This window comes from Vulpes lagopus, chromosome 1 (genome assembly GCF_018345385.1).
Source record: "Vulpes lagopus strain Blue_001 chromosome 1, ASM1834538v1, whole genome shotgun sequence".
Classification (NCBI taxonomy): domain Eukaryota; kingdom Metazoa; phylum Chordata; class Mammalia; order Carnivora; family Canidae; genus Vulpes; species Vulpes lagopus.
In genome coordinates this window covers 75,437,926-75,460,694 of record NC_054824.1, presented here as the reverse complement: position 1 = coordinate 75,460,694, position 22,769 = coordinate 75,437,926, and the positions used below count along the sequence as shown (strand labels likewise).

At 52.3% G+C, this 22,769-nt stretch overlaps 1 protein-coding gene across 2 annotated transcripts; it reads left to right on the top strand.

Annotated features, from left to right (window-relative positions):
- The first annotated feature begins 7,441 nt into the window (after positions 1-7,441).
- Positions 7,442-15,916, top strand: MUC20 (mucin 20, cell surface associated). 2 transcript variants are annotated; one of them, XM_041743216.1, is made up of 4 exons: positions 7,442-7,632; positions 10,961-12,310; positions 13,817-13,908; positions 15,558-15,916. In XM_041743216.1, the coding sequence occupies exons 1-4, from the start codon at positions 7,548-7,550 to the stop codon at positions 15,624-15,626; spliced, it is 1,596 nt and encodes a 531-aa protein (XP_041599150.1). In that variant the 5' UTR covers positions 7,442-7,547; the 3' UTR covers positions 15,627-15,916. The 2 variants fall into 2 exon arrangements, with proteins under 2 accessions (XP_041599150.1, XP_041599058.1); XM_041743124.1 differs by lacking the exon at positions 15,558-15,916 and adding an exon at positions 14,298-15,529.
- The last annotated feature ends 6,853 nt before the right edge of the window (positions 15,917-22,769 follow it).

Sequence of the window (22,769 nt, the reverse complement as noted above, 5' to 3'; positions counted from 1 at the left end):
ATAGCTCCAGGAGGGTGAAGCCAGGGGGCTTTGGGGTCCGCTGAGCCCGTCGCCTCCCTCTCAGACCTACTCCTCCTCCTGTTCCATGAATAGATCCCTACCCTCCAGCTTCCTGCACTCCAAGCCTTGGGATCTTCTTTTAATTCTCTCTGCCTCTGCCCTTCCTCTGCAAGGTGCCAAGTCTTTCTAGTTCTCCTTCACAACACAGTTCCCACCTGTTCCTCCTAGAGTCCCAGTGCCAAAGTCCCAGGTCACAGCTGGTCCTCCTGCCCCAGATTCTCCCCTAACTGGTCTCTGCCCACATTGTACTGCCCAGGGAAGAGCTCTGGTGTGGCCAGTTCCTCACTCAAAAACCATCACTGGCTTTACATTGTCTTTAGGATAAGGCTAACCTCCCACGCGTGGCTGCACAGTCGTCCATAGCATGGCCCCAAGGCACATTCCTGGCTTTGTCTCCAGTTAAACCTTTCCTCCACCCCTATGTTCTAACAAATGGAATGACCCATTATCATTATCCCTGTCCATGCATCCCTCCAGGCTTTTGCTCATCTGAACACTAGGTTCTAAGTAAATGTTCATAATAAAGGAGGCCTTGTCAGAGCTCAGTTATTGGCCAATGGTTCTGTTTTAGCCTCGTTTCTCTGAAAGCAGAGACTGAATAATTTATTTGGGAACAGGATTCCAAGGGCGGGGGTGAGGGAAAAGGGCCGCATTATAAAGATGCATGATCCAGTTCACCCCTTATGGCTGACTAGTTGGTTGATCCTGTGGGACCTTCTAAAAAGTCTTATGGGGATCCCTGGGTGGCAGAGCTGTTTAGCGCCTCCCTTTGGCCCAGGGCGCGATCCTGGAGACTCGGGATCGAATCCCACGTCGGGCTCCTAGTGCATGGAGCCTGCTTCTGCCTCTGCCTGTGTCTCTGCCTCTCTCTCTCTCTCTCTCTCTCTGTGACTATCATAAATAAATAAAACAAATTAAAAAAAATTAAAAGTCTTATGAAATGCTCTAGAGAACCATCTGTCCTGGGGATGGAACAGTCCCATTCTCACAGTTTATGGGTTGCTCCAGTGTGTGCTAATTCTCTCAGTTCTTTGTTGCTGGTGAGGAGAGCAGCTCCCAGAAGCATCCCAAGGCTTGGTCTTAGGGAAAACCTGGGAGACTGCCTCGTCACTCCTGGAAAGCTGGTCACTGGAGCAGTGCCTGGAGAAGGAAGCAAGGCCAGAAGGAGGTGACTGGTGCACAAAAGATAATTCCACCTGCTGGCTTTTGAGAACACAGGCTTTATCACTCCAGCTCTTCCAACCGCAGATTTCTTCTCCTGGCCTGGAAATGAGAAGCCTGAGGGAAGAGAGCCCTGGGCCCCGTTTGGAAGAACGTATCTCATACATCAAGAGCCTGGCAGCTCCGGTCCTTGCTAGAAAGCACTTTTCAAGTGAGATTCTACGGGATGTGGCATCTCCAGTTGGGCCTCATAACCCAGAGAGGCTGATTTGTGGGCTCTTTTCCCTCTCTTCCCCCAGTGCTTATTTTCCTTCCAAATGTCCAAAAACTCATCTCTTCTTGTCATTTCTATATCATCCCTTTATTCCAGCTACGGTGCCCATAGTTAGCTTTGTACAAACTGAAGGCATAGTTTCTGAGACATTCCTTTTTTTTTTTTTTTTTTTTTGTATTTTTTTTATTGGAGTTCAATTTGCCAGCATATAGCATAACACCCAGTGCTCATCCCGCCAAGGGCCCCCCCTCAGTGCCCGTCACCCAGTCACCCGGTCCCCCCGCCCACCTCCCCTTCCACCACTCCTTGTTCGTTTCCCAGAGTTAGGAGTCTCTCATGTGCTGTCTCCCTCTCTGATATTTCCCACTCAGCAATTGCACTGCTGGGGATTTGCCCCAAAGATACAGATGCAGGGAAACGTCGGGACACCTGCACCCCGATGTTCATAGCAACAGTGTCCACAATAGCCAAACTGTGGAAGGAGCCTCGTGTCCATTGAGAGATGATGGATAAAGAAGCTGTGGTCTGTATGTACAATGGAATATCACTCAGCCATTAGAAATGACAAATACTCACTGTTTGCTTCAACGTGGAAAGTTTCTGAGACATTCCAATACTGATACCAACTCCTCTCTAGTTGAGAGTACGTGCGTGTGCTTATGTGCATGCGTACTTCGGTTCTATCCGGCCCTCCATCCTCCCTCCTTGCGTCTTCCAAATGCCTTCCCTGGGAAAGTCATTTCCCTGGCAGCAGCTTACCACCTGGGAAAACCTTGGGAAACAGAGGCCTTGCATTACAAGCCCAGCCTGTAATACAGGTTAAAATTACCACAAGAGGGGCATCTGGGTGGCTCCATGGTTGAGCGTCTGCCTTGGGCTCAGGTCATGATCCTGGGGTCCTGCATCAGGCTCCCTGCATGGAGCCTGCTTCTCCCTCTGCCTATGTCTCTGCCTCTCTCTGTGTCATTCATGAATAAATAAATAAAATCTTTTTAAAAATTACCATGAGAAATCCACATTCATAAGAATGTCTAAAATTACAAGGACTGATGATACCAGGTGTTGATGGGAATGTGGAGCAACTAGAACTCTCATACGTTGCTGGTATAGTGGAAGCTGTGGTACAATCGATTTGGCAGACCCTTGGATACAATATGCTGCAGCTAAACACATGTGTACCCCATGACCCAGCAATTCTTCTTCTAGGTATGTATACCCAAGGCATATGTGAGACTATTCCTAGCAGCTTTCTTTCGAACAGTGAAAAACTGGAAATGATCCAAGTGTCCATCAATAGGAACATGGAGAAATAAATTGTATACTTTCTACAATGGAATAGTATCTAACAGCAAACAAGAATGGAGTACAGCTACACACAACACAGGGGAGTTTCACAGGCATAATGTTAAGAAAAAGAAGCCAGACACGAAAGAGTATGGATTCCTAATTCCATTTATATGAAGTTCAGAAATAGGCAGAACTAACCCATGGTGATAGAGGCAAGAATGATTTTGTGGGGAGAGAATGACTGGAGGGAATAGGAGGGAGCCTATTGAGATACGGAAAGTGTCTTCTATCTCTGAGTGGTGGCTAGCTCCTGGGTATACTCACGTGTAAAAATTCATTAAGTTGTAGGCTACTTAGGATTGATGTAGTTTGCAGTGTGTGGGTTATACCCTAGTGAAGAGATGAATGAACGAATGGACAGAGGGCTCCCTGGAGTTTCCTACACTATAGCCCAAGGACTACGGGTTAGGATGGGGAAGGCCCATTCTCAGGTCCTTGCAAATTTAGATGATTCTCACCACCTCTTCTGTTGGTGACCCTGCATGTAAACCATCTCATTTAAGCCATCTGCGCATACTCAACATTTTGAACTTGTAGGGCCGCGTTCGGACCTCAGAGTTGGTATAAAGATATTTTAAAGTAGAAACATCTGAGCTACAGAAGATGTAGAAAGAAATGTTATCTGAACTTCTCTCTTAACTGACTAAAGCAGAACTTTCCAAAAATATAGCTACCATTAATCTCCCTCTGAGTGATTTTCCAGCCCATTCAGCTGCCATGGAGACAGACCGCCTAATAGAACCTTCTATACTTTCCCAGCAAAGCCCTAAATCCCCCACCCCCTCAACTTCCATTCCTTTATTATGTTTGGTGTATAAAACTTGATCTCCAGTTATTCAGTGAGTTCCTCAACACCGAGCACCTCCCCGGGCCTATGTCAATAAACTAGGTCTTAAAAAAAATAAAATAAAATAAAAAATAAACTAGGTCTTTTCTCCTGTTCATCTCTCTGTTTTCAGTTAATTTGCCTGCCCTCAATCATTTGACCCAAGTTAGAGGAGAAAAAAAGGTTTTCCTTCCAACAAGCCCAGAACAGCTTAGCTGAGGCCTACGGTGCTAGGCTGCATCTCAGTGGTCTAGCAGATTTACAGCCTTGAATTTCAAGGACATTTGACCGAGTTGACTCTTTTATCAGACTCTTGGCAGGCGGCTGCTGCTTTGGGCTTTACTTGAAGATCCTTGTCCTAAGTCAGATTCATGCCTACAATAGGCACTGGTTTCATTGTGGGGGAAGGGGTTCTAAATACTCTGATGAAAGAGCCAGACCCAAAAGGCACTGAAGACAACTCCATCCTTCCAGTTATTCAAGCTGGAAAGTTTATACTTTGTTTTTCTTTTTTTTAAAGTAGGTTCCACACCCAGCATAGGGCTTGAACTCACAACCCTGAGATCAAGACCTGAGCTGAGATCAAGAATCAGACACTTAACCAACTGAGCCATCCAGGCACCCTGAGAAGTTAGTACTTATTCTTGACTTCTTCTTCTTTGACATCTCACAGCAATCTGGCGGGAAATCATGTGGACTTTATTTTCAAAATATATTCAGAATCTGACCAGCTCCCACCATCTCCTCTGCTACCCCCACAGTCAGAGCCACCCTCAGCTCATTGTCGTTATTATTATTATTTTTAAGGATTTTTAAAATTTTATTTGAGAGAGAGATAGAGAGCGCACAAATGGGTGGGGCAGAAGGAGAGGGAAAAGCAGACTCCTTGCTAAACAGGGAGCCTGGTGCAGGACTCAATTCCAGGACCCTGGGATCAGGACCTGAGCCAAGGCAGGTGCTTGAGGGACTGAGCCACCCAGGTCCCCACCACCCTCATCTTCTGTCTGGACCTCAGGAAAAGCCTCCCATTCTTAGCACAGCTGCCAGAGGGATCCTCCTAAAGTTAGATCCCGTCGCTTCTCCGCTAAGAACTCCCCAGAGGTGGTTCCCACCTCACTCAGAGCACCAGCCCCAAGGCTGGCAAGGCTCTTTATCATCTACCCCCCACGAGTGTGTCCCCCAACTCTGCCCCCTAGTGTGGCTCTAGTCACACAGGCCCTTTGGTGCTCCTTGAACATGCTCCTGCCTTAGGCCTCTGGACCTTTCTCTAGCAGTTCCCGCTGCTTGGAACGCTCTTCCCCCGGTACCCACCGGGCTAACTTCCTCACCAATCCCTACTGTCAGGTCTCGTCATGCTCTTTGACACAGCAGACTGCCCTTCTCTCCTGTCCTCCACCAAGTACCAGGTTTCTCTTGTCCTTTTTCCTTCTTTTCCCCACAGTATTGAGGAATACTAGGTAATTCTCTTATTTGTTATGCTTATTGTTTGCCATCTCCCTTCACTGGGGTGTTCTTCGAGGTCAGGGATCTGTTTCACTCAGTGACATATTCCAAAGGCCTGGAACGGTGGCTGGAATCTAGTAGGTGCTCCATCTATGGTGGTGAACTTCATGAAACCAGCCTCCAGTGCTCGTTTAGGGTGAGATCTGAGTTTGGCTGGAAAAAAAAAAGGTCCAGAATCTTTCTGGATTAGATTACTACGACCTAAGGGCCAACAGTCATGTGCTCAGGCTTGGAAATTCCCCCAGATGTAGAGGGAGACGGGCGGGACAGAACTCAGCAAACCTAAGGAAGCTCAGCCCAGCGGCTTCGGGTGGCTTCCCAGTTAGATCCCATCATAGGCAACTGGGCTGGAGCTGAGCTGTTGATCACTGAAGTGATGAGAAGAAAAAGAAAAAGGTGAGGAGTCCGTGGTGGGCATGAGAAAGGCGCCTGGAATACCTAAGTCTGGATTACCGGGCTGTGGAATGAGGAAGTCCCCTCCCGGGCGGGCAGAGGCAGCCAGTGGGAGGGAAGTGGCACGAAGGAGCTGCAGGCTGTCTCGGCTTGTCTTTTCTTTCCTTTTTTTCTTTTTTCATTCTCGTGACTGATTTATTTTATAACTGGAAGTCTGTGCTCTTACCCCCTTCCCTTCACCCAGGCCCTCATCTACATTCCTCTGGCCACCACCTGTTTGTTCTCCCTATTGACTTAAGGTTCTGTTGGTTTCTGCCCGCGTTCCTTCCGTCTTCTGTGGGGGGCCCCACCCTGGATCTCACACGGTGGCCCGCACCCAGCAGAATCCAGGTCAGGGCTGTGGCCTGGGACCTCCCCAGGGGAAATCCCCCCTGGCGTCTGATGCAGTGAAGGATCCGGGTGGAATGGGGCGGAATGGGGCGGTGGAAGGCTCAGCCCGGCAGGAGGCCCTAAGATCAGCTGTGTGTTTTGGAACTGGCCTCCCAGGTCCCCGACTCTGTGCGGTGGGCAGTGTCCCTAGGGGAGCCCCTCAGCCTGTTCTCGCAGAGGCTTCCCCCCACGTCTGGGACGACCCCCTCCTTCTTCCAGGCAGTAGAGGTCTTCAAAGCACAGGGGGAGGTTCTAGAAGACAGTCTCACACCCAGTGCAGAACCTGTGTGGCCAGAGGACCTTGTTGACGGAAGCCCAGGGGAGGCAGATACCTTTTCCAAAGTCACGCAGTTCCTGGGCCCCAGTTAAGGAAGGAACTGGAAACAGAACTTAGGTTTTCTGATTGCATTTCGCAGTTCCTTCCAGCGGCCACTCTACAGTGGTTCTCATCACAAAGCTGTGGCCCTGAAATCCCCAGGGAACCTTGTCTGCCACTGCCTGTGGCCCTAACAGCGCAGTCCTTGGCCCCTGGAGGGGTAAAATTCTTTTCTAGGGCCTTTGGAAGTAGATCCTGCAGCCTCATCCCCCTTCTTGGGGCCAAATCCCATAAGCTTCCCTAAGTCGTCAGCCTCGCACTCCCCTCTCCCAGGCTCTGGGGCTCTGGCCCGACACCCCCCTTCCCTCCTCCCGGGTGACGGTCCCCACCTCCAGTCTGGCTCTGGACCCGGTTGTGATGCTGACAGGGATGCAGGATCACAGGAATCACTGGAAAGACGCTAGAGATCAGAGTCCTGCCCGCACTGTCTGCTGCGGACCTTGGGGGGCTGTCCCTTCTGTCGCTTGAGGATCAGGGTAGATGGCGGGGCTCTCACTTATTTGTTTGTTTTCAGCTGTTATTTATTCCTTTGGGGGCAGGCAGGGCAGGGGGGAGCCAGACCTCCGCAGACTCCGCAGTGGGGAGCCCAGGGGGGGCTCAGCCTCAGGACCCCGAGACCCCGAGGTCGTGACCCGGGGGCTGTCACTTAGGGAGCCTCCAGGCGTCCGTATTCCGTGACAACACGTGTAGGCTGTGCGGCAGCTTGGCTCCCCGCGTGACCCCCCCCAGGCGGCCCAGCGGGTCGGGGTTACGCCCATTTTACGGATGGGGAAGTTGAGCCCCGGAAGGCTCTTTAACCGCCTAGGACCCAGAGCGAAGAAAGGCTAAGGCCAGAAAGGCCCGGGCCTGCTCCAAAAGCCCGAGTCCCGGCACTGGGGGGGCCGGGGGGTGGACGGGGGAGAATGGGACCCCCCAGCTTCCGTGGTCCCCCTGGCTGCGGGGGGCGAGGGGCTGAACCTCACGGTGCGAGGTCCAGGGAGGCGGGTCCCTGCGCCCCGGGAGGGCGGGGCGGGGGGGGGGGGGGAGGGGGCGCGGCCTGGGCGTGCCTCACCTGTGGCCCGTGTCCCCGCGGCCCGGCTCACCTCACGGCGCATCTGGAAGCCTCCGGAAGCCCCGGCCCGAGCCAAGCCGCGCAGGAAGCAGGAAGCCGGGCAGCGCGGGCGGCGCCGGCTCCGAGGATGCGCTTCCCCTGCGGCCTGGCGCTGCACCTGCTGCACCTGCTGCTCCCGCGCGGGCCGCCGGGGGCCCCCGGGAGCGCTGCAGGTGGGCGGCCGGGACCCTGCCCGCGGGGGACCCTGGGGGGGCGGGGGGGCGGGGGGCGCTGCAGGTGGGCGGCCAGGACCCTCCCCGTGGGGGACCCTGGGGGGCGGGGGTGCTGCAGGTGGGCGGCCAGGACCCTCCCCGCGGGGGACCCTGGGGGGCGGGGGGGCGGGGGGCGCTGCAGGTGGGCGGCTGGGACCCTCCCCGTGGGGGACCCTGGGGGGCGGGGGGCGCTGCAGGTGGGCGGCCGGGACCCTCCCCGTGGGGGACCCTGGGGGGCGGGGGGCGCTGCAGGTGGGCGGCCGGGACCCTGCCCGCGGGGGACCCTGGGGGGCGGGGGGCGCTGCAGGTGGGCGGCCGGGACCCTCCCCGTGGGGGACCCTGGGGGGCGGGGGGCGCTGCAGGTGGGCGGCCGGGACCCTGCCCGCGGGGGACCCTGGGGGGGCGGGGGTGCTGCAGGTGGGCGGCCGGGACCCTCCCCGTGGGGGACCCTGGGGGGCGGGGGTGCTGCAGGTGGGCGGCCGGGACCCTGCCCGCGGGGGACCCTGGGGGGTGGGGGGCGCTGCAGGTGGGCGGCCGGGACCCTCCCTGTGGGGCGACTCTGGGGGGTTGGGGGGGTGGCTCTCTGGGGGGGGGGCCCAGGCCGAGGCTCCGGGGGGACGGAGGCGCTGCGGACACAGCTGCTGAGGCCAAAGAAGGGGCCCCCAGGATGCTCACCCCGAGTTGACTTCCCGGCCCAGGCTGCCCCTGAGCCCCGGGCTGTGAGTGTGACTGTCACACTGGTCGCCGCTGGGGCGGGGGGGGGGGGGGGGGGGGGGGGCGCCCTGGGGAGAACCACCCGGATGGTCACAGCCACCAGGCTGGTCACAGGCAGTGTCTTTTGTTTTTTTAAATAGACTCTATTGTAGAGCAGTTTGGGTCACAGTAAAATTGAGCAAAAAGTAGAGAGATTCTCATATGACCTCTGTACTGCCCCCCCCCCCCACATAGTCTCTCCTGCATTATCTTTTTTTAAAAAGACTATATTTTTTAGAGGATTTTTAGTTTCATGGCAAAATCGAGAGGAAGGTACAGAGATTTCCCACAGGCCCCCGCGCTCTGTCTTTCTAACCCTCAATCACCCCATGAGGGAGACACAAGTCTTACTCCTGCCCACCCCCTGCCCCCAGAGCTGGTGGGACTGAGGCTTACCAGGATTTAAAAAGTTATCTTTAGGGATCCTTGGGTGGCGCAGTGGTTTGGCGCCTGCCTTTGGCCCCTTTTGGGTCCTGGAGACCCGGGATCGAGTCCCACATCGGGCTCTCGGTGCATGGAGCCTGCTTCTCCCTCTGCCTGTGTCTCTGCCTCTCTCTCTCTCTGTGACTATCATAAATAAATAAAAATTAATTTAAAAAAAATTTAAAAAGTTATCTTTAAAAAAGACAAGATTTGGGGCGCCTGGGTGGCTCAGCGGTGGAGCATCTGCCTTCGGCCCAGGGCGTGATCCCGGGGTCCCAGGATCGAGTCCCGCATCAGGTTCCCCACACGGAGCCTGCTTCTCCCTCTGCCTCTCTCTCCATGTCTCTCATGAATGATTAAATAAAATCTTTAAAAAATTAAATTAAATTAAAAAGCCAAGATTTCAGTCCTTGCTGGATATAAGACTTTCCCGTTCCCCTCCCCTCAGGTCCTCAGCACGGCAAGGCAGGTATGGTAGGTAACCCTGGTTCACGAGGGCGGCTCGGAGGGGCCTGGCCGGTGGGACGCGGAGTCAGGATTTGAGCCAGTCATTGGACTCCAGGGCTAGTTGGCAACAGGCCTAGGGCAGGAGCCCAGTCTTTCGCTTCCTGGTCCAGGGCTCTTTCATTGCTCAGGGAGAGACATGGGAGGACAAACTGAGGACCTGGGGCCCTGACAGGTAGAGGTGACCACATGGTCTCGTACTTCCGTTGGGTCCTTGGGTACTTTGGGGCCAGTAGACCTCAGTAACGACCATCTCAAACCATTGGAACCCCAAAAGGAGGGTTTATATTTTTATTCTTTTCCTTCCAAGAGGAGGGTTCCTGGATAAAACCTGGGACATCCACTTACATTTGAATTTTAAAAAATATTTTATTTATTTATTCATGACAGAGAGAGAAAGAGAGGCAGAGACTTAGGCAGGGGGAGAAGCAGGCCCCCAATGTGGAGCCCAGTGTGGGACTCGATCCCGGGTCTCCAGGATCACGCCCTGGGCCGAAGGCGGCCGCTCAACCGCTGAGCCACCCAGGCATCCCTGAATTTTAAGTAACAGTTTTTTTCTGTAAGTGTGTCTCAAACGGTACATGAGAAATACACATACAGGGGCACCTGGGGGGCTCAGCGGTTGAGTGGCTGCCTTCGACCCAGGGCGTGACCCCAGGGTCCTGGGATCGAGTCCCAAGTCGGGCTCCCTGCATGGAGCCTGCTTCTCCCTCTGCTTGTGTCCCTGCCTCTCTCTGTGTCTCTCAGGAATAAATAAAATAAAATAAAATAAAATAAAATTAAATTAAATTAAATTAAATTAAATTAAATTAAATTAAATTAAATTAAATTAAATTAAATTTAAAAAATCCCGCTGTAGCCTCCCTGGGCAGCGAGTGCCACCCAGCCCAGCGCTCATACAACCTCCAAGGGTCTGTCGAGTGGACAGGGCTGCGTCCCTCGGCTCCATTACCCGTGGCACGTGGCTGGGCCCTGTTCCTGCGGCCCTGGGGTTGGGCGAGCAGCGCTAGGAAGCTTGACCCTTCCCCCAGACTCACCTGCTCCCTCCCTTTGGCGGCAGCCCCACCTGCTCAGTCTGGGTAGCTGCCTCTCCCCTACTCCTCCCAGCTACCTCTAAGTACAAAACCACAGATGTTTCCTGTATTTGAAGGGTTTTTACTTCCGTGGGGAAACACCTGCTGGATGAGAGAAGTTTCGATGGGCAGGTGACAGGGATTTCTTCCAAAAATTCTGAGAGTCCTGGTCCCTGCTCTGTAGTTCTTAGCTCACTTAGACTCTTGGCTTCTTTGCCCCCCATCAAGGCTGCGCCCTGACCCCATGCCTTCCCTCTGATGGCTTCAGACCAATAATCAACTCGATTCTGAGGCCTGCTTGTCTCAACAGGGTCATCAGAGGACATCAGTCAGGGGATCCCAGTTCCATGGTTGACCCGTGGGGCCGGTCTTCTGATACACCTCCTCCTTCCTTGTATGTGTAGATGAAAAATGAAATAGAAGCAACTTCCCCTGCCCACCCTCCTCCCAGGGCGCTCAGGGCATAAGCACAAGAGCTTGTGCGAAGTCGGCCCACTGGGACTCGTGGCTTACAAAGCTGGTCTTACCCAACACAGGCCCCAGCACCAGCAGACCGGGTCCTGTGGTGACAGCAAACCACGTAGAAGAGGCTGCCATGACTCCAGGGGTCAGGACAAATTCAGAAGGAGCCTTCCAGACCGCTGACCTTGTTGAGACCTCTGTGCCAAGCCACATCCCTTTGGAAACTCAAACCCTGAGCCCCCAGACGTTTGATGGGACCTTAATCCTGGCCAACACCAATTCAGAAGCAGAGACCAGGGACACCAAGACCACTTTTCCTGCAATGGAAAGCAGGACCTTCACCAAAATGACACCTTCCAAGTTCACGGTGGTGATCACCCGTCCTATGGAGGCATCGGCCACCAGTGGCAACCCCGTGGGAACTGGGATGACCACATTTGAGACTGTTACAGGCAGTGATCTTGCAAAATCTGTCTTCGATGCCCTTTGTACTGATGACAGTTCGGAAGAGGCAAAGAGGATCATAATTGACGTCTTGACATTGGCTCCCACTTCTGTGGAAACTGAAGGCCTGGCCTTAGAGAGCAGTGCCTTCTCTGACAGCTCAGTTCTGGCCATCACCGCCCCATGGGCCCTCGCACCTGACAAGAGCACTCCGGCTAAGGGTTTGTTTGCCTACAGCATCACTGACATTGAGGTTGCCAACTGCAGCATTCTAGAAATAGAAACAACTGCCACCACCCTTGGGACCTTGGACATGGATCTCAACCCCACGGGGGGAGAGGTCCTATCTCCTCCTGTGGTGTCAGCTTTGCTCAATTCCACTGAAGCAGAGTCACACCTCACCGAGACCACACCATCCGCGGAGACCTTGTCAGCAGCCAGTGCCACAGAGGCAGCCACACCTGATACCACAGTTGAGACCCCACTAACTGCCGATAGCCCTACAGAAGGAGAAGCAACAGCAGCTACGACCACCACCCCCAGCACAACTTTGGTCTCAGTCAGCATGAACCCCTTGGAAGAAGCTTCAGTCCCCTCTATGGAGACGACAAGCCACAGCAAGGTCTTGGGAGCGGTGACAGTCTCCACAGAGGCTGGGTTAACAGTGGGGAAAGCGACTTCGCCTGCTGGGCTCTCAACTATGGCCTACAGCTACAGCCACACCGCCACTAGCAAGAGCACCACCCCCTCACAGCCTTATACCACGGGTGGCACAACCAATGAGTCTGTCCCCATCACCAGGAGCCCCGCGCCTTCTGTCCAGCTGGCCAGGGCCAACAGCAGCCAAGAGGCAAACATCACCTTATTTAGGACCACAGCCTTAGCAAAGACCTTGAAGACAGCCAGCGTGGCTGGAGGGAAGACCCCAACAGCTATGCCCACCGCGGTTCAGACAAGGTGGACCACAGAAGCCACTGCAGGTAAGTGGCTCCCTCGGGTGTGAGCTTGGGGATTCGGGGTTTGGACTTGCCAGGATGTCTACGTGCTCAGGGGGTGGGGAGGGAGGAAGGATCTGGGGCCTCTTCTCTGATGCCCCCCTTTTCATGACCTTCTAGTGATGCTTCCCAAAATCAGAAACAAGCACAGTTGGGGGGTGGTGTATGGATAAACTGTGGGGCTGGAAGTCTGGAGAAATGTTTGAGATCCTGGTTTTTGCCCTTAACAACCTAGTGACCTTCTATGACATCAACAGTTGAGTAACCACTATGTGCCAAGTGGTGAGGCCCCAACTTTTTTTTTTTTTATTTTTATTTTTATTTTTATTTATCCAATGGGGTGAAGGGTTGGGGGTTTAAAGCTACGTGTCTGAGACAACAGGTAGTTCTCAGGGAAGAAGCCCCTTGTCAGAGGCTGCGTGTCAGCCCGGCTCCTGGCCAGCCTGGAACCTCCACCTCCACCTCCACTTCTGACACTGTCCTTGGGCCTCGTCCCTGTGGTATCATCCTCAGCTGGCCCTGGTCTGTGGGGACGTGAAATAAAAATACCCACAACAGCCGCCTTACCACACATCACTCGTGCCAGGGAGAAGTGAGAGAGAAACCCTCAGGACCGGCTGCGCGTGCTCGCTGACGTCAGGCAGTAAAGTGCGAGCTTCGCAGGGGTTACCCCTTCTAATTAAACCTTCAAAACCACCTAAGGAGGCGGATAATATTTTAAATAATTTTTTTATTTGTTCACTTGAGAGAGAGGGAGAGAGAGCACAAGCAGGGGGAGGGGCAGAGGGAGCGGGAGAAGCAGAGCCCGACCCGGGACTCGATCCCGGGACCCTGGGGTCACGCCCTGGGCCGCAGGCAGCCGTCAGCCGCTGAGCCCCCGGGGACCCCAGAGAGATACACGCTGATGGGATACAATATCCATTCTGGCATCTCTATGAATATTGAAGGACAATTCCGGGATCAGTTCCCAGAGCATTCGCTGGGCAGGAATGCCTGCAGTGGCAGGTGGAGGCAGGGAGGCTGGGCCTCCATGGAAGGCAGAGCTTGCCTCCGGGGGCTGGATTGAGACCTGCGCCAACTTTGGGCTGGGCGCACTGGCTGTGGCATTCCCCCCCCCAGGGAGCCGGCCTCTCCTTATCTGGGCCCTCCCCCGACAGCACACCCGGGACCTCCAGGCCTTGAGAACATTCTAGATTTCCATTTCTCCTTCCTCACACTTCTCACATTACGTGTCCAAATATGGACGGGACCTTTAGCCATCCTTTCCCTCACTCCTGTTGGGAGAGTGCCACGAGGAGCCCCGTTATTGAGGAGAGGGAGTCCTCCTTTCTCTCTGCCGTGAGTAATGTAAGATCCCATGTTAGCACCGATACGTTTACGCCTGCGAGCGGACACATAGGTCAGAGGTGGGCACCGAGGCCGGGCAGCAGGGTCGCATCACGATTCCTGAACAGACTGACCCACGTTCTCATCTCCTGCTTTCCTAAACAGATGGGGATGGAGGCTTTTTCCTCCTGCGGCTGAGTGTGGCCTCCCCAGAAGACCTCACTGACCCCAGAGTGGCAGAGAGGCTGGTGCAGCAGGTAAGGGAGCGCTCTGGGGGCCAGGAAAGAGGAAGTGAGTATTAGGAACTAAATCTAAGGAGCTCTGCTTGGCTTGGCTTCCGCCTATTTTTCCTGAGTTGGGAATTCCCCTTCTGTGCTGCGTAAAAAGATTCTTTCCCTCGCTCCCAATTTCCTCAGGCCAGAGGAAGGTCGGGCCTTCTATCCCTTGGGAGAAGATCAGTGATATTAACGGGCAGATAGGCAGGACTTTGGTTATAAGGAGCAGACACCCAACTCATCGTAGCTCACACAGAAAAGGGAAGGGAGTGGCTGAGACACCTAGAAGTGACTGTGCAAGCTTCAGTTCTGGCTGGATCCAGCATCTCAGACGTGCTAATCCGGGTTTTCTCTTTCTTTACCTCTCTTAGCTCTTCGTTGTTCAGAATCTCTCTCCATATGTAAGGAAAGTTGGCTGTGACAGCCCGAGTCATAGGCACCTCCCTCTCCCAAGATCTGCATATTATACTAGGGAAAGACTGGTCTTACTGGTCTGCAAGGGCCACCACGACTGACAGCTCAAAATGAACCACGTGGAATGAGAAGGACAGGCCCCAGAGGCGCTGGGTTTGCCAGGCAGAAATACCCATGGATGCATGTTCTAGGTGAGGACCAAGATTGGGACATATTTGTATAAGTTGGAAAAATTCCCCTAAGACCCAGATCACAGGACAAATGTCCCAGGGTCCGAAATCCAGGGGCAGAGCTTTTGAGAATGGTGTGAGTCAGCGGGGGGTCAGACTAGCGCAGCTCAGCCTAACTCTGTGGCCACATCTTGCTGCCAGGGGATGAGAAGAGGGAATAACCGGGCCCTTGAAGTTCTCTTAGTGGAAAGGGGCCCCTCAGGACTCCCATAGTAAGAAGCGCCCTGAATGCCGCATGGCGGCTTTGAAAGTGGACAGCAGAGACATGACCAATGCCTACCGCACACGATAATCACAATGGGAAGTGTGAACCCTCGCCAAGGAGGGAGGCCAGAGGGGCACCCGGGGTCTCAGTCACTTAAGTGTCCGACTCTTGGTTCCAGCTTACGTCATAATCTCAGCGTTGTGAGATCACACCCCGTGTTGGTCTCTGTGCTCAGCACACGGTCGGTGTGAGATTCTCTCCCTCTCCCTCTCCTTCTCTCTAAAATAAATAAATACATCTTAAAAAAAAGGGGGGGGGAGCCAGAATGGTGCCAGATGCGAGCCCCCTAAACTGGAAACCATTTCAGGAGTCAGAAAGGAGCCAGGGAGGAGAAAGCAGGTCAGGAGCTGAAGTGCAAGCACCATGTGGGTGCTGGGTGTGAGTTCTCGTTGGGAGTAGGCCACAGACCCAAGGCTCGGGGCTCTGGAGCCATATGGATCTGGGGGTGAATTCCACTCCCTGACTCTGTGAACTTGGGTAGGTTGTTCCATGTTATTTTCTTCCTCTATAAAACGAAGGTATAGCACCTGCTTCCTAAGGTTACAGTGAGGTTGCACGACATAATGTGCGCGAAGCACAGTCCAGGCCCAGGCTGGGGGCGTGGAGACTGCTGCTGGCCTCCCTGTGCATTTGCTCCCACTGTCTCACCCTGTCCTCGGCCTGTGGGGAGCTCACGGGCCACATTCGGGCTGGAAGTACCTTCTGCTCCTTTTGCCCTCCAGCTCTGCCGTGAACTGCATGCCCACCTGCCTCCCGCCCGGGTCTCTCTGCTGCATGTCACGAGGGGCTGAGGCACCTCAGCCGCAGCCAGGAGTGGCTGTGGGCCCAAAGGGGCAGCGCTGCCGGCGGCCTGGGACCCCCCCCTTCCCAGACTGGAGCTACGCTACTGGCTGCCATGTACCTGGAAGCTTCCCTGAAGGTCAGCTGCCTAAGGCCTTGCCCCGGCACGGCAGCGGGACCCTGGCCCACATATGCCAGGTGTGTGTGTGTGGGGGGGGGCTTCCCTTGTTCCAAAGATGCCCTTGGACTCCCTCTGGCACGTGTGTCATGTTGCAGTAAAGAGTGATCTGATCACCTGTCACCCTTGTTGTGCTTCTCTTGGACATTAGAATTCCGCACGGTGTGGCCCAGAGGTTATCTGTTTGAGCCATATAGGTTGTTTGGTTAGGGTTTTTTTTTTACGTTTTTATGATACAGGGATTTTGTGCATCCTCCCTACGACCGCCCTCCTTCATTCTCCCCTGGTTCTTGGTTTGGACCTTGATTACGGCCCTTACGGAGCCTGGCCCTGGAGTCTGTTGAACTTTGAGCTCCTTCAGAGCAGGGACCATATTTTCTCAGTATCCCTTGAACCTAGGAGAGCGCCTGGCCTGTGGTAGGATCACAGAGAATGCCTGTTGGATTGACTTGAATTTCAAGTTCTGGACATAAGCAGATCACAAGAAAGTCTGCAGTACTCAATTATTCCTCTCCTCTAGCTCGTAAGTCGAGTTATTATTATTATTATTATCATTATTATTATATTTTAAAATCAAATGTGGTTATGGGGCTCCTGGGTGACTCAGTTGGTTAGTGTCTGACTCTTGATTTCAGCTCAGTGATGATCTCAGTGTTGTGAGATCAAGCCCCGCTTCAGGCTCTGTGCTGGGCGTGGAGCCTGCTTAAGATTCGCTCTCTCTCTCGCCCTCTCTCTTTCTCCCTCTGCCCCTACCCCACCCCTAAAAAGAAAAAATTAAGTGTGGCTAATCTTTTTTCTGTTGTAAGAAACCTTGCTTGTGAGTTCACAATTTTGAAAAATTCAAAAGGACCGAGAAAAAAAAAGGCAGAAAGAGAAGTGGAAGAGAAAGAAAAACATCTGTAAGCCCCACTTCCTATACACAGCTACTGTCCGTGTAGACATTCAACCTCCCTGCCCGGTCGGAGACTCCTACATTCGGCGTCCAAAGCCAGAGTCTTAATCTGGATCCCAAGCCGGCTCTGCCTGTGTCCGCTCCCTCCTGGCAGCCACGTCCTTCGGTTGCTCAAGCCAAAGTTCTCAAAACCAGTCTTCATTCCCCTAGTTCCCTCACTCTTCACACCCAGCTCGCCAGAGGATTCCACTGGCTCTCCTGTTGTCAAATACTCCAGAGTCCGGCCTTCCTCAGCCTCTCCGCTGCCCCCCAGGCCCAGCTGCCACTGTCCCTCTCCTGGATTCCTGATACCCTCACGGCTCTCTCTTTCCACCTTTGCCCCCGTGCCCGGTGTCGTCCCAGGCTCCGCTCGGCGGTGGAAGCCCTGTGCCCCCTGCGCGTCCCCAGCCCTGTGGCCCCTGTGCGCCCCCAGCCCTGTGCCCCCTGAGCGCCCCCAGCCCTGTGCCCCCTGCGCACCCCCAACCCTGTGCCCCCCGTGTGCCCCCAGCCCTATGCCCCCTGCGCACCCCCAGCCCTGTGCCCCCTGTGCGCCCCCAGCCCTGTGCCCCCTGCGCGCCCCCAGCACTGTGCCCCCTGTGCGCCCCCAGCCCTGTGCCCCCTGTGCGCCCCCAGCCCTGTGCCCCCTGCGCACCCCCAGCACTGTGCCCCCTGTGCGCCCCCAGCCCTGTGCCCCCTGTGCACCCCCCAGCCCCCTGAACTTGCTCACTGCACTGCAGCGACGCTGACCCCTCGGCGCCCGGGAACCCATCAGGCCTCGCATGTGCTGCTGCTGCTCGGTTTGCTCAGAGGCCTTCTCCTGCAGATACGGACCAGCCAACAGCTCCACCTCCTTCCCCCTCTCGGTGGGGCCACCCCACCACCTCCTCTGCTTTGATTTTCTTCATAATGCTGATTCCAACCTAACATAATACATATTTTATGTGTTTGTCTTATTATCCGTCTCCCTCAACTGGAATGTGAGCGTTCGCTCACTCCGGCTCCCGAGCGTCCCGCACGGTGCCTGCCGCATGAAAGGTGCTCGGTAAATATTAGTTAAATGAGTGGAGGAAACCAGACAACTTCGACTATTGCTGTGCATAAGGGCGGTACGTGTGTTCAGCTGATCCCCTCCCCCTTGCAGGGTGAGGCAGGGTGAGGTTTATAAAGTAGGTTGGACAGAAATAATTCAAACATCCTTCCCAGCATTTTTGCCAGGCCCTGCGACAGAAGAGAGGCATGGTGTGTGCCATGGGGGGTTCGCTGATGTCTCTTCCCCACAGGGGCTAAACTTAGTAGGGGAGGGTGGACATATACAGAAATAACAAACCAAAAGAACTTATTTACACCATATATGGCAAAACCAGAATCTCCTTAATATACAAAGAGTTCTTATAAAGCAATAAAAAGGGAAATATGCCAGAGGAAAGTAGGACTATAAATGTTTTCCAAAAGCAGGAATATATCTTCCTTTTTGGGTAAGAGCTGTGTTCATATGAACCCCACACCACAGATTTGAGAAATAAAAGACGTGCAAGGCAAAAAAACAAAACAAAACAAAAAACAAAAGCAGGAATATAAATGTTTTCCATGAAAAAGAAACCAGTAGGAAAAAAAAAAGTAAATTGATACAGTGAGGTATTCTAACTATGTGCCAATAGGTAAGGACTTATAAAAATCATAATTTCCATGATGAGGGTGTGGAGGGAAAGGATAGTCTTAAACATTGTTGGTGTGAATGAAATCGGCACAGCCTTTCGGGAGGACCATTTGACTATCTAAAGACTTAAAAATGTGCATCCCTTTAACTGAGCAATTTCATTCCAAAGGGTTTATCTTAAAGAAATAATTAGGAATCTGTGCAAAGACCAATAAATCAATGTATTCATTACAGAACTGTTTTTAACAGCTAATAAAGGAAAAAAGACAAAACAAAAAATCTCAGTGTAGTTATTTGGTTAATAATAGTGGGGTGTGTGTGTGTGTGTGTGTGTGTGTGTGTGTGTGTCCCGAGGACCTTTCACACTGTCTTTAAGGGCTCCCTTTCCAATAGCTAGTCCTGTTCCTACCAAAGGAACAAAACTCCCAGCCTTGTATATCAGGGCCCTCGTGATCAGGGTTCCCAGCTCTGTGTCCTGTAGACCCGTCTGCTATGTCTTATGTTACTTCCACGGGAAACTTCTCACTACTTCCCTGTCATACCCGCTTTGATCCAGAGAGTTTGTACATCATGACTCTTGCCCCCAGGATGCTCTCCCGCTCTCTGGTCCCTCCATCTGGAAAACTTCTGTTCATGCTCAGAGGCCCAGTTCATTCGGTGCCTCCCTTTGAGGGCTTTCCTCAAATTCCCTGAGGAGGGTCTAGTTTCATCGTCCCTTTATGTTTCTGTTATGACACTTAACATACTACATCCTGCTTCATTCGCTTATGAGTTGGCTAAGTCATCTATGCTTCAGGACAGGGGCCATGCGGGACTCCTCCTTGTAGCCAGAACCTAGCACAGAGCTCTGTACCTGGAGGATACTCAGCTGTTCGCTGCATAACTGAGAGGATGGGCCACGTGAGCAGGTGACCATGAAATATGGGCACGGGGCTCTGAAAGGTGAGAAAATAGTAGTTAATATTGAAGTCTAACAAAATACTAATCTAATGATATCATTAAGCTACACTACAGTTAGGCATGAATGGATGTGACATAAATCCCTTTTTTTTCAGATTTATTTATTTATTTATTTATTTATTTATTTATTAAGATTTTATTTATTTATTCATAGAGACACAGCTAGAGAGAGGCAGAGACACAGGCAGAGGGAGAAGCAGGCTCCATGCAGGGAGCCTGACATGGGACTTGATCCCGGGGCCCCAGGATCACGCCCCCGGCTGCAGGTGGCGCTAAACCGCTGCGCCACCGGGGCTGCCCCAAGATTTATTTATTTATCCATGATAGACAGAGAGAGAGAGAGAGAGAGAGAGAGAGAGGCAGAGACACAGACGGAGGGAGAAGCTAGCTCCCTTCCGGGAGCCTGATGTGGGACTCGATCCCGGGACTCCAGGATCGCGCCCTGGGCCAAAAGCAGGCGCCAAACCATTGAGTCACCCAGGGATCCCCATAAATCCCATTCTTAAGTAGTTTTTCTTTTCCTGCTTTGCATTTATTTGAATCGAGGATACCTGATAAAGTGGATAATTTATTTTAATTACATGCATATAAGGGCATATATGTACATGCAATGCTGATTACTGTTATTGGAAGCCAAAAACTTTGTAAAATATAGGCTATGCCAATTAGAAGCATTTGGGAACTAAAGTGTATAATTATATGTGTGTGTGTGTTTGTGTGTGTGTGTGGGGGGGGAGGGGAATTACTGGAGATGACCAGAATTAGCAGAACTAATGCAAGAACAGCAGCAAGAACCCGAAGGCCTGGGGAAAATTCTCCCTTTATTTAAAACTTAAAGGTGTGTGTGCATGAGGTGAAATGGCACATACTTCATGAAAATGGAGGGGGGTGTGGACTTAAACAAGATAGCCTGGCTAAAGTCACGTGTGACAGCACAAAAGCACAGGCAAAAACGCAAGGCCGTGATGAGGACAACGTGAAGCTCCTGCCACGGCCAGTCCTTTTATTCAACCTCTGTAAGGGGGGTGGGGGCCACCAGTGAGTGGAAAGCACTGAATGGCAACTGATCCCGCGGGTGTACCCCAAATTCAAATGAGTGGGCGTCATTTTTTGGCATCAATAAATGTTTACATTGGTCTACGATGCCAGTTATCCATTGTTTGCTATCTTGGTCTTTAAAAGCTGCTCATCTTAAGCGCATGGGGATTTTCTGGAAGGTTCCTTGGAGAACAGGGAAGGATAAGCATGTCTCCAGGCAGCTCCCTTTAAGGGTGACCCAGGCCCACTGAGGGTGTCTCAGCCGCCTGCACCAACTGGGAATGGGGTGCAGGCTTCTCCCCCTCTGCCAAGCTAACACGGGCCTGGAACCCTGAAGAAAGGTCCATCAGTTCTTTATTCTAGGTGCATTAGCAGCAGAATCCACATCACACAGATTCGGCGGGTGGGCTGATCTGACTGCACCACTCACCAGAGGCCTTTCCTTCCCACACAGACACCTCCTTACTTTTTCTTCTTCTTCTTGCCTTTTTCTTTTAAAAATTTATTTATTTAAAAGAGAGAGTGAGCCAGCAGGGGTAAGGGCAGAGAGAGAGGAGAGGAAGAGAAGCAGACTCTCTGCTGAGCGGAAGCCCCATGAGGGGCTTGATCCCATGACCTGACCCAAAATCAGGAGCTGGACGCTTAGCCTGCTGAGCCGCCCAGGGCACCCCAGCCTCCTTCCTTTTTCATGACACCTTCTCTGCACACTCAGTGCCTCAGCCACTCTGACCAGGTTGCCAGGCAAAATATAAAACCAGTTAAATGAGAATTTCATACAAATAATGAATACCTTTTTTTTTTTAAGATTTTTTATTCACTTATTTGAGAGAGAAAGAGAGCAAGCAAGCACAAGCAGAGGGAGGGGCAGAGGGAGAGAGAGAAGCAGGCTCCTGGCTGAGCAGGGAGCCCAGGGTGGGTCTCGATCCCAGCACCCTGGCATCATGACCTGAGCCAAAGCCAGATGTTTAACCAACTGAACCACCCAGGTGCCCCACTGTAGGTTTTGTTGTTGTTGTTTTTTTTCAATCAGGCTGAAGAAGTTTCCCTCTGTTCTTAGCTGGCCAAGAGTTTTAGTGTTTGAATTTGTCTAATGTTTTTTTCTGCAACTATTGGTATAATCATATGATTTTTCTTCTTTATTCTATTGATGTGATAGATTGCACTAATTGATTTTCGATTGTTGAATCAGCCTTGCAACCTGGAATAAATGCCACTTGGTCATGGCATGTAATTCTTTTTATTCACTGTTGGATTTTATTTGCTAATGTTTTGTTGAAGATTTTTGCATTTATGTTCATGAGAGATATTGCTGTAGGGTTTTTTTATGTTTTTGGGTTTTTTTCTGGTTTTGGTATAGGGTAACGCTGGCCTCATACACTGAGTTAGGAGGTATTCCCTCTGCTTCAATCTTCTGAGATTATAGAGAATCGAAAGAGTCTCTTCCTGCAGTGTTTGGTAGAACTCACCAGTGAATCCATTTGGGCTATGTACTTAATTCTTGATAAATGAATGCTAGGATTAAATAAATGAGTGCATGTATATTTTAAGTAGGCCCCACCCCCAACATGGGGCTCGAACTCATGACCCCAAGACCAAGAGTTTCATGCTCTACTGACTGAGCCAGCCAGATGCCCTAAATAAATGTGGTTTTATATGGAGTCTTGATTACACTTTGGGGTGTTTGAGGGTAAAGTCACAACGTTGCATGTATGGGAGGGGCTTCACCTACTGCTAAGAAAAGCATAGTTTAGGGTCTGCTCAGGTCAGAGAGCATATTTCTCCTGAACTTCCTCCAGCACCACTTGCTCACCCACAAGAGTGAGCCTGAGCACCAGGATCATGTCATGTGACCTCCTTTCCTACCCTATGGCCACACTTGTTTGGACCAGTGATAGACAATTGACATAAGCTGGACTAATCATATTCTCCCCTCAGGGAGTTGGGATTTAGGACCAAGAGGCAGCTCTTTAGTTTCTCCATAGAGGTGGAATTGAGGTATTCTAGACCTAGGAGCTGTGGACCAGTTTTTGTTGGACTTGTTACACCAGATAGGTGTGAAGTTCTTTCTGCTAGGAGAGAAGATGAGGTGGAAACCGATCATGTGGCTGGGAACGGGCAGAGAGGGGCCAAGGGATCATGGGGTGAAGAGACTCAGAAGGCTCCAGTGGGGCTCAGGAAAGGACAGAGAGAGTATACTAGGATTGGGTGCTCCAGGTCTAAGGAGGGGGTGGGTGGCACACTTCTGAAATTGGTTCTTGGAAAGGGAGGTGTAAGCCCTCCTCCAGGGAACACAGTGGGAGCAAGAGCAGATAGGTAAAGGCACTGTGTATTTACCCTCTCGGAACTTAGAGGGTGCCTGGGTGAGTCTGGACTAATCCATATGGGGGTGT